Source organism: Mustelus asterias, chromosome 23, assembly GCF_964213995.1.
Source record: "Mustelus asterias chromosome 23, sMusAst1.hap1.1, whole genome shotgun sequence".
Taxonomy (NCBI): Eukaryota; Metazoa; Chordata; class Chondrichthyes; order Carcharhiniformes; family Triakidae; genus Mustelus; species Mustelus asterias.
This window is the reverse complement of record NC_135823.1, coordinates 20,201,925-20,220,090: the sequence shown is the minus strand read 5'-3', so window position 1 is coordinate 20,220,090 and position 18,166 is coordinate 20,201,925. Positions and strand designations below refer to the sequence as shown.

General features: G+C 42.8%; 2 protein-coding genes across 5 annotated transcripts in view; one reads left to right on the top strand and one right to left on the bottom strand.

Annotated features, from left to right (window-relative positions):
* The window catches only part of brat1 (BRCA1-associated ATM activator 1), a 37,812-nt gene extending 36,376 nt beyond the window's left edge, over window positions 1-1,436 (bottom strand). Inside the window, exon 1 of one of the 4 annotated variants that reach the window (XM_078240076.1) lies at window positions 925-1,436. The gene's annotated coding sequence lies outside the window, so the exon portion shown is untranslated. Of the gene's footprint in view, window positions 1-660; window positions 716-924 lie in introns of those variants that run through there. The other 3 variants (XM_078240078.1, XM_078240079.1, XM_078240077.1) reach the window with 3 other exon arrangements.
* Window positions 1,437-1,785: 349 nt separating this feature from the next.
* eif3ba (eukaryotic translation initiation factor 3, subunit Ba) overlaps window positions 1,786-18,166 on the top strand; it is a 37,853-nt gene continuing 21,472 nt past the window's right edge. The window contains exons 1-6 of the mRNA XM_078240080.1: window positions 1,786-2,004; window positions 10,271-10,463; window positions 12,387-12,506; window positions 12,832-12,889; window positions 13,864-13,992; window positions 17,875-18,032. Of these exons, the coding sequence (XP_078096206.1) occupies window positions 1,869-2,004; window positions 10,271-10,463; window positions 12,387-12,506; window positions 12,832-12,889; window positions 13,864-13,992; window positions 17,875-18,032 (794 nt within the window). The 5' untranslated portion in view covers window positions 1,786-1,868. The remainder of the gene's footprint in view (window positions 2,005-10,270; window positions 10,464-12,386; window positions 12,507-12,831; window positions 12,890-13,863; window positions 13,993-17,874; window positions 18,033-18,166) is intronic.

Sequence of the window (18,166 nt, the reverse complement as noted above, 5' to 3'; positions counted from 1 at the left end):
ATTAAGATTCCTGTGGGGCGAGGTAGGAATGCAAGTTGCCAATATTTTGAGGTGGAACAATGTGGTTTTGTAATGGCAGTAAGAGTTTTAACAACACCAGGTTAAAGTCCAACAGGTTTATTTGGTAGCAAATGCCATTAGCTTTCGGAGCGCTGCTCCTTCGTCAGATGGAGTGGATATCTGCTCTCAAACAGGGCATACAGAGACACAAAATCAAGTTACAGAACACTGATTAGAATGCGAATCTTTACAGCTGATCATGTCTTAAAGATACAGACAATGTGACTGGAGGGAGCATTAGGCACAGGTGATGTGTATCGTCTCCAGACAGGACAGCCAGTGAGATTCTGCAAGTCCAGGAGGCAAGCTGTGGGGGTTACCGATAGTGTGACATGAACCCAAGATCCCGGTTTAGGCCGTCCTCATGTGTGCGGAACGTTTTGTAATGGGCCATCTTAACACCAAATTTAGACAGAGGAAGATAACTCTTAAGACTTCCATTTTTCAGAATATCTTTGTCCCAAAATGTGCAAAAATGTTTTTGTTACAATGTTAAATTGGACTCTAGAAGACAAATATGCACCTACTATTCTGTAAAATAAAAAATAGGAACCAAGAATATTAGTTGCAGATAATAAGATCTAATTGAAAATATATTACTTTGATGTCTAATGTATCTGTCACACTGGAAGAGCTAATTAGCTTTGACGACAAGCAGATTAAGGAAAGGAATATCCAGATGTTGGAAATCTGAAATATAAACAGAAAACGCCGGAAATACTCAGAAGATCTAGTGACATTTGTGGAAGGAGAAACAGTTAACATTTCACGTTGATAAGTTTTAATCAAAAGAAAAGTTCTAGATTTGAAGGGGTTGTCAAAAATAAGAGTCACTAATAGGGAATTCAGGAGAAACTTACTTACCCAGAGAGCGGGAAGACTGGGGAACTCAGTTCAAAGAGTACTTGAGGTGATTGGCATGGATGGATGGATGGTTTTAAAGGCAAGTTGGTTAAGCCCATGAGGGAGAAAGGAATAGATTTTAGGAGAATATACTGTTGGGGTGAGGGCATAGAAAGGGAGCTGGTGTGAGGCATAAACACTGGTACAGATCAGCTGGGCCTAATTGCCTATTTCTGTACTGTACAATCTCGACCATTCCATATTAATAAAGTCCATTACAGAGAAAGACAAGATTAAACAGACATTTTCCTGAGGTACCCAGTCCTACTATGGGGGAGGGGGCCATAAACTCTAGTTTCCCGCTCCATCGTAACAATAACTGCCACAAAATGACTGGAATTTTTTATTTTTTAAAACAAAAACAACCTTCTGTCTGAAGTGGAGAGCTTGTTACCCAGAATAGTAACCCAACACACTCAGCGCCATCTCCTTCACTGGGACAACCGAGGAGCGAGCTTCCCTCCGACTGGACTAAAACTCACCCAACAGGGGGAGCGATGGAAAGTCCCAGCACAAATATCCAACAACCGCAACAATTGTCAGTCAGAAATCCGCGCACAGATGTTCACATATTAATAATATTTTAATAATGATAATCTGAAAGGGATAGCAGTTTGACAATCATCGTTTCACTCTAACTTCTGGCTTGAGGTGAAGGCATGCGCCCCTCCGGATGATTTGGAAGAGGCCAACCGTCCTGACCCCTGTGGAGAGGGTGCGTGGGGGGGTTCCCGGGGTCGCGCATGCGCACGTTTATCCCGGTCCCCGCGCACGCGCACGTTTATCCCGGTCCCCGCGCACGCTGCCCCCGGACTCGCGCACGTTTACGCTACCCCCGGACTCGCGCAAGCCCGGCTCGCTGGCCAACTCGCTCTTTCTTTTTCCGGCCGCCGAGCGAGAAGAGAATGAAGGAGACGAGCGACGGCGAGGCCCGGGAGGCGGAGGCAGAGGCTGAGGCTGAGGATGAGATGGCGGAGCTGGAGGAGCCCGAGGAAGGCTTCAGCGACCCGGAGGATTTCGTGGACGATATCTCCGACGAAGGTAAAGGAGGGAAACGATGGGACGGGAAGCGCTCGCGTTTGATTCCTGTGGGGTGGGTGGAGAGGAACCGGCGGCGGCGGCTCAGACCCTGAGTCCATGTGCGTTTAGGAGTGATTGGAGCCTGAGGCCTAGTCTGGGCCTGGAGCCGGCTTCAGGGAGCTGGGGCAGGGTATACAGTATAGCAGGCAGGCTGAAACTCCACTTACTGATATGGGACACACCGTTTATCCAGACTGACAATTATTACTGATAATTTATATATTTATGCTCCAACATAAAATGTCTACTTAATATTTTTAAAATAACACACACAGGGCAATGTCCTCCTGCATGGTTAAGTGAGGATAACTATTCTTTTCATTTAAACCAGAGAAAATACTTTAGTCTTGTTGAAAATATGATTCAATTCATTTCCAGTCAACCTCCAGCTGACATGTTCTAATATTATCCTAGATAAACAAATTACAATTTGAATACAGTGAAAGCACTCAGTTGTCATTGCACGAACTAGTGTGGCATATATAATTGCAAAGGCAGAATTAAAAATAATAATAATTTCACTTTAAACGTAGTGTAACTCTTTTGTAATCTGTTTTGGGGGTGGAGCAATGGAATATCAGATCCATTTACACTGATAAAAGCACAGCATCTTCAGTGAGATCAAATAAAAGTTGATTAGGTTTTATTGTGGAAAAAATCTGCAGTAAAATATTAAAAATGAGGTTTTGTCATGAGTGGGTAGTTGTAAGTGACTTCTCATTCTCTTTGTAAGAATAGAAAATCAAATAAAACTTGAAATCTGCGGTATGTCTGTGATCATGCAACATGTTTCAGGTATTAATGCAGGAACTTTATATAGGATCAATTAATGATGCAGGAGGACAAATGACCTGACCAGAAACATTAACTGGAGGTGAATATTGGGTTGTTGTGGTATTCCACACAGCTGATGACTTATGGACTATGCATGAGCAAAATTGAAAATGCTGGAATTACTCAAGGTTGGGTGGCATCTGTGGAAAAAAAAGTAAACATTTCAGTTTGATGATTTTTCATCAGAACATCTGATTGAATCAGCTGTGGTTCAGTTTGTAGCACACTTGCCCTTTCAGTCACAAAGTTCTAGATTCGAGTCTAATTCCAGGGAACAAAAATCAAGCTGACTAGTGCAGTACAGTAAGAAGTCTCACAACACCAGGTTAAAGTCCAACAGGTTTATTTGGTAGCAAAATCCACTAGCTTTTGGAGTGCTGCTCCTTCGTCAGGAGTTCTGTTCACAAACAGGGCATATAAAGACACAAATTCAATTTACAAAATAATGGTTGGAATGCGAATCTTTACAAGTCTTAAAGGTACAATGTGAGTGGAGAGAGCATTAAGCACAGGTTAAAGAGATGTGTATTGTCTCCAGACAGGACAGTTAGTGAGATTTTGCAAGCCCAGGCAAGTCGTGGGGGTTACAGATAATGTGACATGAACCCAAGATCCCGGTTGAGGCTGTCCTCATGTGTGTGGAACTTGGCTATCAGTTTCTGCTCAGTGACTCTGCGTTGTCATGTGTCGTAAAGGCCACCTTGGAGAACGCTTACCCGAAGATCAGAGGCCGAATGTCCGTGACCGCTGAAGTGTTCCCCAACAGGAAGAGAACACCGCTCGACAATCACCAGGCAAGAGTGTGCTCTTCCACAGGAAGAACACTTCAGCGGTCACGGGCATTCGGCCTCTGATCTTCGGGTAAGCGTTCTCCAAGACGGCCTTCACGACACATGACAACGCAGAGCCGCTGAGCAGAGACTGATAGCCAAGTTCCGCACACATGAGGACGGCCTGAACCGGGATCTTGGGTTCATGTCACATTATCTGTAACGACTTGCCTGGGTTTGCAAAATCTCACTAACTGTCCTGTCTGGAGACAATACACATCTCTTTAACCTGTGCTTAACGCTCTCTACACTCTCATTGTCTGTACCTTTAAGATTTGATTACATGTAAAGATTCACATTCCCAACCATTATTTTGTAAATTGAGTTTGTGTCTTTATATGCCCTGTTTGAACAGAACTCCCACTTACCTGACGAAGGAGCAGCGCTCCAAAAGCTAGTGGCTTTTGCTACCAAATAAACCTGTTGGACTTTAACCTGGTGTTGTGAGACTTCTTACTGTGTTTACCCCAGTCCAACGCCGGCATCTCCACATCATGTCTAATGCAGTACCCAGGGGGTACTGCATTATTGCAAGTGTCATCTTTTGGACAGGACTTTAAATCGAGGTTCTAATGCCTCTGTGGGCGGGTACATAATATCCCTGGCACTCTTTTCAAAGGAGGGCAGGAGAGATATCCCCATTGTCCTGACCAATGTTTATCACTCAGTCAACATTGTAACATTTTTACATATTATCTGGGTGTCATCACATTGCTGTTTGTGGGAGTTTGCTGTGTGCAAATTGGCTGCTGTGTTTCCAGTGTTCCAATGGTGGCTGTTTGGCTGTGAATGGAATGAGATATCTGGTGATCATGAAAAGTGAGAGTCTCTTGTTTCAGGTTTCCAGCACCTTCAGTATTTTGCTTTCTCGCAAGAAGAAATATTTGTGTGACATGTTCTTTTGTGGTGTCCAAAGGAAATCTAGCTACTCCTGTCATCAAGGCATATTTGATTTGATTTATTAATTTGAATTTGTTGCATATGTTGTTCAGATTGGAATGTGCAATGTATTCCCACCCTCTACTTGTATCCCTTTAATCACTGTTTCCCATTCAGTCTGGCAGTCTGTCATTGAGACTGCCTTGTTAAAAGTTACAAATGCAACTTGTGTGTTATCCCTCCCTATTTCCTTTCTGTGGTTTACATGTCTGGTACCTCTGTTATGTGGTTGATTTCCATAGCTATAACCATAGCTTAGTTCCATAGCTCCTGTCCTGTGTAACAAGCACTTCTAAAGCAATAGCCTCTGTGCGTCCCCACTTTGTACTTTTAAAAACATTCTGTCTCATTAACATATTTCCTCTTGTTGGCATTACTGTGTGTGCTGGCCACATTCAGTACTCTTGATTCCATGCCCACATCAGTATTATCTGATGACCTGTCCAGTGTCAATTAATGGGTAAACCTAGATAGTCTTCAAATGAATGTTGCAAAGATCCATACCGTCCTGTTTGTCCTCAACTTAAAAGTAATGCCCACCTCTCCACCTTCATCTCCTCCCTGCTACTCAACTTCTGTTGAATCAAGCAGTTTGTTTCCTTGATATCCTAGTTAATCCTAAACTGTGCTTCAAGCCTATATATTGTACATCTCATGGACCACTTCCACAATGTCTATCCTTTCCTTTGTAACCATCGCAAGTGATAACTCACCCAAAATGTCAGCTCCTCCATGCTCAATTTGTCCAATATTTCCTCATTGGCTTCCTATTCCCGTCCCTTGGACACTGACTTGTGCAATTTGAAATGGAACTCATTGGGAAGTTCCTTGGAAGGGGTGGGAAAGATTACCAATATAGATCACAGCTTCTGTTGCTCACATGTATGCAGTATCATTCCACAATATTTCCCAGACCATAAGACGCACCAGGATTTTAAAAGGAAATATTTGTTAGTAACATTCAAAAGACGTTGGCAATTTTAGGTGGCTGTTGCCCACAAAGGCAGTGCATCTTATGGTCCAATGAATATGGTACTTGTATTTGTATTCAATGTAAAATGTCAATAAATCTCACGATTCGGGTGAGTTGACCAAAATTGATTCGGAGTGAATACAAGCTTTTTTGGGAGGGCTTCATTAGATAATGTTGCAGTTGAAAGCATGATAACATTGTGCTTGCTTTTTGTAAGATAGTTTCCTCTGGTATATATCATGGCCCAATAATCTGCTTTCAGAAATCTAACTCTGACAATCCTGTTAATAGCTGCTAGATAATGATTAAGTATTTGCATTTGTACAGCATTTTTCATCCGTCTTGAGGTGTCCCAATACTTTTTATAGCCAATGAAGTGCAGTCACTAATGAGTAAATGTGGCAGTCAATTTGCGCTACTAAAGTCCAACAAGCAGCTAATTACATAAATTACCATGTGGTACTGGTTAATGGATAAACATTGGCCAAGATAGTGGGTGAATTCCCAGGTTTTGTTTTTGAATAATGCCATGGGATCTTTTGCATCCACCTGTGAGGGCAAACAGAACCTTAGTTTTTCCGCCTCATCCGAAAGACATTGCCTCCACCAATGTCGGACTCCCTCAATCCTGCAATAAGGCATCGGCTTAGATGCTCTGAGAAATTGTAGTTTTGAGATGGTGGCATTAGTGTCAAAAGTTGAGGATGGTTTGCTCTTTGTACAGGCATGCAAACTATAAGTTTAGAAGAAAAATCAACTCGCGGCCACCTGTAAATAAGAGCATAAGCAATAGGAATAGCCATGCGGTCTCTCTAGCCTGCTCTGTCATTAGATACAATCATGGTTGATCTGTCTCAGCTCCATTTGACCGCCTGCTTCCCATATTCCTTGATTCCTGGATAGACCAAAAATCCATCTGTCCTAGCCTTAAATATATTTCGACGATGGGGCATCCACAATTCTCTGAAGTAGCGAATTTCAAAGATTTACAACCATCTGAGTGAAGAAATTTTTCCGTATCTCAGTCCTAAATGATCAACCCTTTATCCTGAGACTTTACTTTGGGAAGTATTGGCCCAATTTACTCAGGCTGTGAGGACTGCATTCATCCTTGGAGCCAATTTAGTGAATGGTTGCTGTACTGTCACCCATACATGTATATCCTTCCTTAGATATGGAGAACAAAACTGCACAGTATTCAGGTGTGGTGTCTCCCTGTAGCAACAAGATTGTCTTCTTGTACTCTGATCTTCTTGTAATAAGGCCAACATACCATTTACATTCTTAATTGCCTACTGTGCTTGCATGTTAATGTGTTCCTTGCATGACTAGCTCAGGAAAACCAATGAACTGAAAAACGCCTTCAATGCCTTCTTGCATTGGCAGTAATCTGAGAATAGGTAGTATTTAAAAATAAGTTTCTAATGTAATAACTTAAGTCATAAAACTTGCTTATAAAAACATAGAAGATAGGAGCTGGAGGAGGCCATTTGGCCCTTCGAGCCTGCTCCGCCATTCATTACGATCATGGCTGATCGTTCAACTCAATAGTCTAGTCCTGCTTTTTCCCCGTAACCTTTTATCCCATTTGCCCCAAGTGCTATATCCAGCTGTCTCTTGAATACATTCAATGTTTTGGCATCAACTACTTCCTGTGGTAATAAATTCCACAGGCTCACACTCAGACGAAGAAATGTCTCCTCACCTCCTTCCTAAATGGTCTACCCCGAATCCTCAGACTATATCTATAATCTATTTACATCTATAAAATATTTCTCATCCTGTTGGAACTCGGGATAAATGTTTTTCTCCTCCCATGTATCTGTAATTTATGTTGTCTCAGCCCATGTTTCACAATGTGAATGTTGCATCCTGTATTTTGGAATTTGAAGAGGATGCTACTCAACTTCTGGCCCTGTTCCGATCTTCTGTCATCTGCTGCAGAGGGCAATAGTTAAGTCGGGCAACCTTGTGAATCTGCTCCTGGGCCCGGCTAAGATAGCTATCCACAGGAGCTGGATTGGGAACGGCCTGTAGGAGCCGTTGCTTTGCATGCCTGTCTCTCTTTCATGGTCTAGTCCACACCCACGCCTGGAGATCACAAGCCAGTTTATGTCTGACCTGCTGTCATGACAAAACTCTTCAAAGATCTTGAAGTACTGCCAGCTCTGGAATCTTCTAGTGAATGATAAAATTCACGGCACGGTGGCACAGTGGTTAGCACTGCTGCCTCACAGCTCCAGGGACCCAGGCTTGATTCCTGGGTTGGGTCACTGTCTGTGTGGAGTTTGCACGTTCTCCCCGTGTCTGCGTGGGTTTCCTCCGGTGCTCCGGTTTCCTTCCACAGTCTAGAGATGTGCAAGTTAGGTGCATTGGCCACGCTAAATTGCCCCTTAGTGTCCCGGGATGTGTAGGTTAGAGGGATTAGCGTGGTAAACATGTGGGGTTATGGGGATAGGGCCTGGGTGGGATTGTTGTCGGTGCAGGCTCAAAGGGCCAAATGCCCTACGCTGTAGGGTTTCTATGATGAAGATCCACCTTTCTTTCCCGATTAAAATCAATGTCCCTCAATTCTACCTCACCCTGTTGTTCAAACAATTTGTTTATTTGCATGTGATTGATATTTTTACTTTTTCATCTTCAGACCAAGATATTTAAATGTTGGACAGAGAAAGGCTAGCTGCCCTGCATTCATGCTGCTTGAAGCATCACGATGACACACTTGAAAATTTCAGGCACATAATTTCCTGGGAAAGACAAAAATAAAAACAGCAAAATCCCAACTAAAAATAGAGGGGAAACCTGAAAAATTTCATTCCAACTCCCTCAGGTGATTGAAACCAGTCCAGGAGACCACTCTGACCATGCTTACGTCAACTATTGAATAACTTGTCTTCTATAAGATGCAATCTCTACCCCAGCCAAGAACCGAACCAACTGCCTTTTCTTTTAGCGTGCAGATCTTTGTAAGTGTACGCTGAAGGCTTTGCAACAATTTTGAACACCAGCCAATTCTTTTTCTTGAGTAGTTTAAATACATTGCATCTGGTCTGACCCAATCTGTCAAGCAGAAATAATCTATCATCAGGCATGCATGCAGTCCAGTCTTTCATTATGTTCTACGCCTCAGCCTCTGAGTCTATGCTGCTCTAATATAAAGAGGTTCAGCTCTTTAAGCCTATCTGAGGAACGTTCTTTAATCTGGCTGTCACACTGGTTCTCCTCTGAACCTTTCCCTCTGCTCATCTGCAGTAAATCCAAACCCAAGGCATGAAGTTTGTTTTTGTAGCTCAAAGCTCTTGGATTGTGGCTTATTCTTGTTGTCTTACTCTGTACCTTCTGAGACATTCCAATGCGCTCAAGGTTGGGGGAAACCAAGATTGCACACCATACTCGAGGTGAGGTCTCACTAGAGCCTTGCCTTTATTGCTATCCTAGTTTCATACTGAATAGTTCAGACAATGCTGTTGAACATCCTTTATGCCTGGTGGCAGCTTCCACAGAGTCTTTGGGAATGGCCGTTGCTGTCAAGTGTGTCTCCTTTGTCATCTTTAATGTGAATCTACTTATACCACTGCTCTATATCTGTATTTTGTTGTGTATATTTGTACAAATGCTCATATCTATCCTGAAAAACATATGACAACCGTGGACCAATTGTCCAAACCTATCTAAATGCAGACACAATCTATTTCTATCTTCTAAAGTCCTGACTCCTGTGTAATTCAACATCAAGTTGAAACGGCAGTGTTAACCTTTGCTAACTAGATAATTTGTATTCATATTCTGTGATCTATTGCTGAATATCCTGGAACTAAAATATCAGAATGCTGCCATCCTATAAATTATTTCCAGAATGTTGTGCATTTTTTAGCATTTGCACTAAAGTAAAATTGAAAGCATAACGCTGTACCCAAAGTGTATTATTTCAGCGTTATATGTAGTATTGGATACATTTGTAGCTGCAATGCCAGTTACTACATTTATCCAAATGCATAGTGTTATGCTCCTTATTTGTTGACTGTTGGTGAAATTTACACATGATCATGGTCAGTATCATTTCCTGGTTTTGATCACCTGAAGGAAACTGCGGAGGGGGGGGGGGGTCCCTACATTTTAGTTTTGAATATCTTTTTCCCTCCCAGGGGATTACACCAACAGACAGCCTGGTCAGGTATCTCACAAGTGTAGTTGTACAGTCGTAATGCTCCATAGTCACTACCAGGAGCCATTTTTATTGATGGCCTCTGAGACTCAAGACTTCATTTTGGTGCTTGCAGGCTATGGACACGAGTTGTATGGTCCTGTCTACCTTGCAGTTTATATGGTGTAATGTACAGTGAGTGTGCTTACTGTTGCACCTGTTTCCTATTAGACTGGCCAAAATGGCATGCATTTTACATTGTGGTCTTGGCTCTACCATCAGGATGCAGGTTACTTTATAAGGATTAAGAAGGAATAACCAGTGTCGTACTGAACTTGCCTTTCGTAATGCTTTTGACGTGATCAAACATTGAGCAGCATTTTCCAACAAGGAATTTACCACCATGTTGCAGAGTGCAGTGGAGCACACTGCATTCTGACAGCAATCTATCTAGCAGGGGAAATAAATCAAGTGCTACCACGTTGATTTTAATTTTTTTTCTTGTAGAACTGCTGGGTGAAATTTTAAAGGACCAGCCCCAAGAAGCTGATGGCATAGACTCTGTTATTGTCGTGGATAATGTACCACAAGTTGGACCAGATCGACTCGAGAAACTCCGAAATGTCATCCAGAAGATCTTTTCCAAGTTTGGGAAAATTGCAAATGAGTTTTACCCAGAATCAGATGGAAAGACGAAGGGGTATGTTTGCAGTAAAGGTTTGCAAGGAATGTAAATTTCTCCATTGTACCGCAAACCACATTAGTTGTATTTCTGTTAGTGTGTGATCATGGGGGGTTGGTTTAGCTCAGTTGGCTGGACGCTTGGTTTGTGATGCTGAGCGATGCCAACAGCACGGTTCAATTCCCACACCGGCTGAGGTTATTCTCAAAGGCCCTGCCTTCTCAACCTTGCCCCTTGCCTGAGAAGTGGTGACCCTCAGGTTAACTCACCACCTGTCAGCTCTCCCCCTCAAATCGGAGAGCAGCCTATGGTCATCTGGAGCTATGGTGACTTTACAGGTTATGTTGAACCAGATCACATTATATAACAGTAACTAATCTATCAAGAGATTTCATGCAATGGCGGGTATTTTTTCCAAAGGAATTAAATTAAATCTTCCATATTTTTTTGATTGTGTTACAATGTGCCATTACAAAGCCAACCTTTTTCATTGTAACTACAATGATACAACACAATTCGTGCTCATAAAGCACCTTTGACATAGCTTCACTGGAGCGTTATCAAACAAAATTTGGTACCAAACCACATAAGGAAAAGCAGCTTGGGAAAAGAAGTAGATTTAATGAGCACCTTGAGGAGGAAAAAGAGGCAGAAGGGTTTAGGGATGGGATTCCAGAATATATAGCCAAGACAATTGAAGGTGCAGTCATGAATGGTGGAACTGTTAAAATCAGCGATGCACAAGAGGCTAGAATTGGATGAGTGCAGATATTGGTTCGGTGGCACAGTGGTTAGCATTGCTGCCCCTCAGCGCCACGGACCCAGGTTCAATTCTGGCCTTGGGTGAATGTGTGGAGTTTGCACGTTCTCCCCGTGTCGGTGTGGATTTCTTCCAGGTGCGCTGGTTTCCTCCCACGGTCCAAATGTGTGCAGGTTAGGTTAATTGGCCATGCTAAATTGCCCCTTAGTGTCCAAAGATGTGTAGGTTAGGGGGATTAACGGTGTAAATGTGTGGGGTTACGGGGATGAGGCTTGGGTAAGATTTTAAAAAGGGTCAGGGTCAGGGCAGATTCGAATGGCTGAATGGCCTCCTGCACTGTAGGGATTCTGTGATCTCTAGGAGTTTGTAGAGGTGGGAGAGTGACGGATAGGAATAGTGAGGCAATGGAAGGATTTGCAAATAAGGGTGAGTGTTTTAAAATCGAATTAAAATCATAATCAAGGAACTGCAGGGGAGTCTTCATGAAACACCAGAAACTGTAATTTTGTAGCATATAGAGTTCCACCTGCAAATATGCTGATACAGCAAGTCAGGTTAAAATGGATTTGACTGATGTGCAGTGGACCATAATACCGTGCTTTGCCTTGAGATTTGACATTATCTCAATGCTTAAATAAATAAAAGGAACAAGTTCCCACACCCGAATTGAACTGTGAATGAACAGCATTTTGAGCCTGGCCAGAGAATTTTGCCTTCAATGTTTTGTTTGTGTGCAGTCTTGATGTTGCGGGCTGTTATTTAAATTTTTCAAATATTTCTCACTTATCTGTAATAAATAAACTCTTTGGTACCACCATAACATGGGAGGGGCAGTGGCACAGAGGTTAGCATTGCTGCTTCACAGCTCTAGGGACCTGGGTTAGCTTCCTGGCTTGGGTCACTGCCTGTGTGGGGTTTGCACATTCTCCCTGTGTCTGCATGAGTTTCTTCCGGGTGCTCTGGTTTCCTCCCACTCTCCAAAGATGTGCGGGTTAGATTGATTGGCCAAGCTAAATTGTCCCTTAGTGTCCCAGCATCTGTAGGTTAGCGGGATTAGCAGGTAAAATGGGTGGGGTTGCGGGGATCAGGCCTGGGTGGAATTGTTGTCGGGGCAGACTCCTTCTGCACTGAAGGGTTTCCATGATTGTATTCTATGATAACGTTCACAACTTTGTTTTCAGGTACATTTTCTTGGAATACAGTTCACCAGCATGTGCTGTAGATGCTGTGAAAAATGCAGATGGATACAAGTTAGACAAACAGCATACTTTCCGTGTCAACCTCTTCACTGATTTTGATAAGTAGGTGTTAAAATTATGGTGCTTAAATCAATTTCATTATTTCTGTTGGGAGTAAAAGCATTCAAACTATGACATGTTTAATTTGGAACCCACATACTAAGGGTGACTGAGGCTTAGATATCCATTCCCATGTAAAAAGTTGAGGCAGTGGTTGGGTGAAGGGGCAAGTGATAAATGCACCGTGAAGTAAATTTTCCTATATCACTTAGTTGATTTTTATAAACAAAGATTTATCCTGCTAGTTGCTGAAACATTGCTTAGCAGCATTTAATATTGTACAGTCTCCTTACAACATGATTCAGTTGACTTTGTACTTTCTTGCCAGATACATGACCATTAGCGATGATTGGGAAATTCCACCAAAACAGCCATTCAAAGATTTTGTAAGTCACGGTAAAATATAAACCTTATATGGACACTGATTTCCTTTTACCTACTTTATTTTCACATTCAATGTAACAATATTTTTGTCTAAAGTTCAGTTTCTGTATCCCGACATTTAATTTGTTGGCCCTTTGAGACAATGTTGTGTGTCTGGGACTTGATTTCTAAATCCAAATCAAACCAAGCAGGCCCATGTTGAAATATTTTAAAATATTGGTCGTGGGATGTGGGCGTCGCTGGCTGGGCCAGCATTTATTGCCCATCCCTGAGGGCATTTGAGAGTCAACCATATTGCTGTGGATCTGGAGTCACATTAGACCAGACCAGGTGAAGGTGACAGATTTCCTTCCCTAAAAGACCTTGGTGAACCAGATGGGTTTTTATGGGTCTAATGATGACAACAGTGGTTTCGTTGTCATCATTAGACTTAATTTCAGATTTGTATTGAATTCAGATTACACCATCTGCCGTAGTGGCATTCAAATCCGGGTCCCCAGACCCGGAACTCGGGATGACTAGTCCAGTGACAATACCACTACGCCACTGCCTCCCCTGTTGCTTAATTGCTTTTATGTAATAGCAGCATTTATCTGGGCAGTCTCCTATATTGGACAAAATGATGCTGACTTTATTATTATACATGTCAGTTATAAAAATGCTATTTCAACCACATGCAAAATATTTCAGGCTTAAAGTGCCAATGGGTGACCAGAGTGAAACTGCCCCCTCCATCTTGCGTGGATCATTATGGGGCCATTTACTCAGCACAAGGTACGGGAATGGAATTGGATGATTCCCTCTGTTATTTAAGTTTTTTGCTTACACCAACCACCGCACATAGTGGACAAATTGCAATGACACCTGCTGTAAACTGTATAGAGGAAATGTTCCCTTAACAAAATTGACAAGTTTATTTATCTCTTGATTGATATAAGTTAATACCAAGTTCATAACAGTTTTGTTAATGATATAGGGGAATCTTCGATACTGGTTAGAGGATCCAGACTGTCGAGATCAGTGCAGTATCATCTACGAGTCTGGAGATAGAACAGCTATTTTGTGGAATGACATAAAGGAACCTGTTGTCATTGAAGAACGTGCAGTAAGTATTAACTAAATTTACCACCTCTCTGGGTTTGTACTGCTGCCTGAGAAAAGTCTTGGGAGGGATAAACTATTATGTATTGATATTGAGTCTTAGTAGCTGCAGTAAGCACTGTTTTAATATATGCATGTCGCCACGAGAAGTGGCATCACTGGTCACTAGCTCAGGAAATTGTCTTGTAAATAAATTCCCTTAGTTTTTAACCCTCCGTGCTTCCTAGCATCAATTGCACAACACACAACACAAAAACTGGCGACAAGGACTTGAAATGGTGTTTGTTATCCACCTGGGAGGAAAAAAATTAACAAAAAGAAGACTTAAAAGAGAAGCTCTCATGACTGCTCTGGACATAGGTAGACGTGAGTAACGACCCTCTGCAGAGAAATTATAGAGCTGGGGGTATTTAAAAAAAGAGGCTGCAGTTCTGGTTTGTTGCCTTGTTCAAACAGGAAAAGCAAGGTAACTGCTGAAAACACTTTGCAAAGTGTGCATATGCGGAACCCCGATTAGGAAGAAAATGATGGGAGCTTTCGATGCCTTGGACTCTTTGATGAAACTCTGGAGCGATGGGGCTCCTATACTGAGTGTTTTGACTATTTCGTGCAAGCAAACAAAATAGCAGAAGATACTAGGGTTCCCACATTCCTGAGCGTGATGGGGAGGAATACGTTCAATCTCATCCCAAGCTTAGTGCAACTGGAGAAGCCAGGCACTAAAACATATGAACAAATCGTAGAGAATCTGCAAGCATGCTATTCGCCAAAGCCCTCAGTGATTGCATTGCACTTCAGATTCCACAAAATTAATCAAGAAGGGGGGAACCAATTGTGCAATTCATGGCTGTATTTAAGGAGACTTTGTTCTGAGAATTCGGCGATGTGTTGAATGATACAATTCAGGGCAGATTGGTCTGCAAAGCGAGATATTACGGAAACAGTTGCTAACCGAAAGTAACCGTACTCTGAAAAAGGTCAGAGAAATTGATGTTTCGATGGAGCTGGCTGCAAAAGAAGTTCAGCAAACAAGTTTGAAAATTTGATACACAAAATGCTGACTGAATTGACACCTAAGAGTTTGAAACTCATACATGTTACTGATGCGTGAAGCCAGGGCATTCAGCTGCGAATGCTATTGCAAGGATAGAAAATGCAGAAGTGGTGGCGGGGGTTCATATGGGGTGTGCCTGCTAGAAGAAAAAGCAAGCTAGGAACAAAAATAACCAGAAGCAAGAGCAAACCAAAACAGCATGTAAACAGAACAAAAGTGTTTCATGCTGTGCAAATGAGTCGAGAGGAACGAGGCAACTTGCAGTCTGAAGACAAATTGTCAGTGATTGCTGGTGCTGCAAACAAATACTGGGTCACTCCACTGCTGGGCGGACAACCAGTAAGGGTGAAAGTCGACTTTGGGGCAGCAGTGTCGCTGGTGCCAGAGACTCTATGAGGAGACACATTCCCTTGGAACCTTCAAGAACAGTGTTGAAGACATACACTGGTGAAGTGGTTCCACTGAAGGGCTGCATTGACATGGCTGTGCCACATAACGAGCAAACAGTAGATTTGCCTTTACACATAGTAAAGGGCAATTATCCAGCACTGATGGGTAAAACATAGCTAGAAAAGATTTGACTGAACTGGGCTGAAGTCAACCTGCTGACTAATGAAGAATCAGGCCTTAGAAAAATTCTAAAGAAGCACAGTTATATTCGATGAAGAACTGGGGAGAATGAAAAACATCACAGTTAAAATTAAAGCAGGGAGCCAAACAAAATGCCCGAAAGCATAGGGTACTGACCTTGCCATCAGGCCAAAAATGGAGGCTGACTTGGAAAACTGGTGAAGGCGGGAGTCTTTGAACCTGTCAAAGTGAATGAGCTATACCAGTTGTTATAAAGGATGGATCCATGCAAATTTGCAGAGACTTCAAAGTCACCCTTATCCAGTATTGTGTACGGAGCAATACCCTCTATCCCATATCAGTGACCTGTTTGCAGGATTGGCAGGAGGCCAACATTATAGCAAAATCGAACTGAGCCAGGCATGCCTTCAAAGAACAAAGAACAGTACAGCACAGGAAACAGGCCCTTCGGCCCTCCAAGCCTGTGCCGCTCCTTGGTCCAACTAGACCAATCGTTTGTATCCCTCCATTCCCAGGCTGCTCATGTGACTATCCAGGTAAGTCTTAAACGATGTCAGCGTGTCTGCCTCCACCACCCTACTTGGCAGCGCATTCCAGGCCCCCACCACCCTCTGTGTAAAAAACGTCCCTCTGATGTCTGAGTTATACTTCGCCCCTCTCACCTTGAGCCCATGACCCCTTGTGATTGTCACTTCTGATCTGGGAAAAAGCTTCCCACTGTTCACCCTATCTATCCCCTTCATAATCTTGTACACCTCTATAAGATCTCCCCTCATTCTTCGTCTTTCCAGGGAGAACAACCCCAGTTTACCCAATCTCTCCTCATAGCTAAGACCCTCCATACCAGGCAACATCCTGGTAAACCTTCTCTGAACTCTCGAACGCCTCCAGGTCCTTCTGGTAGTGCGGCGACCAGAACTGGACACAGTACTCCAAATGTGGCCTAACCAGCATTCTATACAGCTGCATCATCAGACTCCCAGCTTTTATACTCTATACCCCGTCCTATAAAGGCAAGCATACCATATGCCTTCTTCACCACCTTCTCCACCTGTGTTGCCACCTTCAAGGATTTGTGGACTTGCACACCTAGGTCCCTCTGTGCTTCTATACTCTTGATGGCTCTGCCATTTATTGTATAACTCCTTCAAATGAATGCAGACCAGAAGTCACAGGTACTCCTGACAATTGTGACACACCAAGGTTTGTTTTAATTCTGAAAATGACCAATTTGTATCACATCAGCTCCGGCATTGTTCAGAGCAATGGATCAGATCCTGAGTGGACTAAGTGAAGTCCAGTGCTATCTGGATGATATCCTAATCATTGGAAAAGGCAAAGAGGAGCATCTTGAGGCGCCAGTGTGTGGCAACTAGTGGATTTTTACAGTAACTTCATTGCAGGATTAATGTAAGCCTACTTGTGACACTAAAAAAAAATTGGATGCCACTCTTCAAAGATTGGAAGACTGGACTAAGATTCCACAAGGACAAATGCGAGTTCTTCCAGTCTTCTGTTGAGTATTTGGGACATGTGATAGATGCCACCGGCTTTCACAAATCTCCTTAAAAGGTCAAGGCAATTCAGAGGCGCCCGCACCAGTTGTGATCCTTCCTAGGATTGTTGAACTAGTATGGAAGATTTCTTCCAATTTGGGAACCATTTTAAAACCATTATATAACCTGTTGCGCCAAAACAAGAAGTGGAAGTGGTTGGATCAATGCAATAATGTCAAAGAAGCATTGCTCAAACCTGAAGTCCTTGCACTTTTCAATTCTACCCTATCCCTACACTTGGCATGTGACGCATCTCGTAGTGTTAGAGCGATGATATCCCACATCAAGTCATCAGGTGAAGGAGCACCCATTGTCTTTGCGTCTCAAACATTGAGCAAAGCTGAAAGTAACTACACAAAAGTTGAAAGGGAAGCCTTAGGATTATCTATGGAATAAGGAGATTCCACCAACTCCTGTACAGAAGAAAGCACAGTGTTGACAGACCATCGTCCATTAACCACTATTTTTGGACCACACAGGAAGCAGTGGGTCTTGGGGTGCTATTACATATCTCATTGCTGTTGCTCTTTGTGAAGATAGTTCAACAACCTAGTTTATTCTCCTTGTTTCTCAGCTGAGGAAAATGAGTGTACTCAGTGGAGTTCCTTAGTTGACTGTTTGCTGAGCTAGGTTCAACAAAGCTCACACTAGGACTGTAAATGTATTCTGTTCTTTTTGTTGACAGCGTTGGACAGAGACGTATGTTCGTTGGTCCCCCAAAGGCACGTACTTAGCAACGTTCCATCAGCGTGGTATTGCTCTTTGGGGTGGGGAGAAGTTCAAGCAGATCCAGCGCTTTAGCCACCAAGGTGTCCAGCTAATTGATTTCTCTCCATGTGAAAGGTATCTACTTCGATTAGGTACTGGGCTGAAAGTCTCCACAATATATTTTTCTCAACAGTGGTACTGCATTTGCCATCAAATAAAAGTATTTTGTTTTTGGTGTATTCTGAAAATGTTGGAAGTGGGTGGCACAG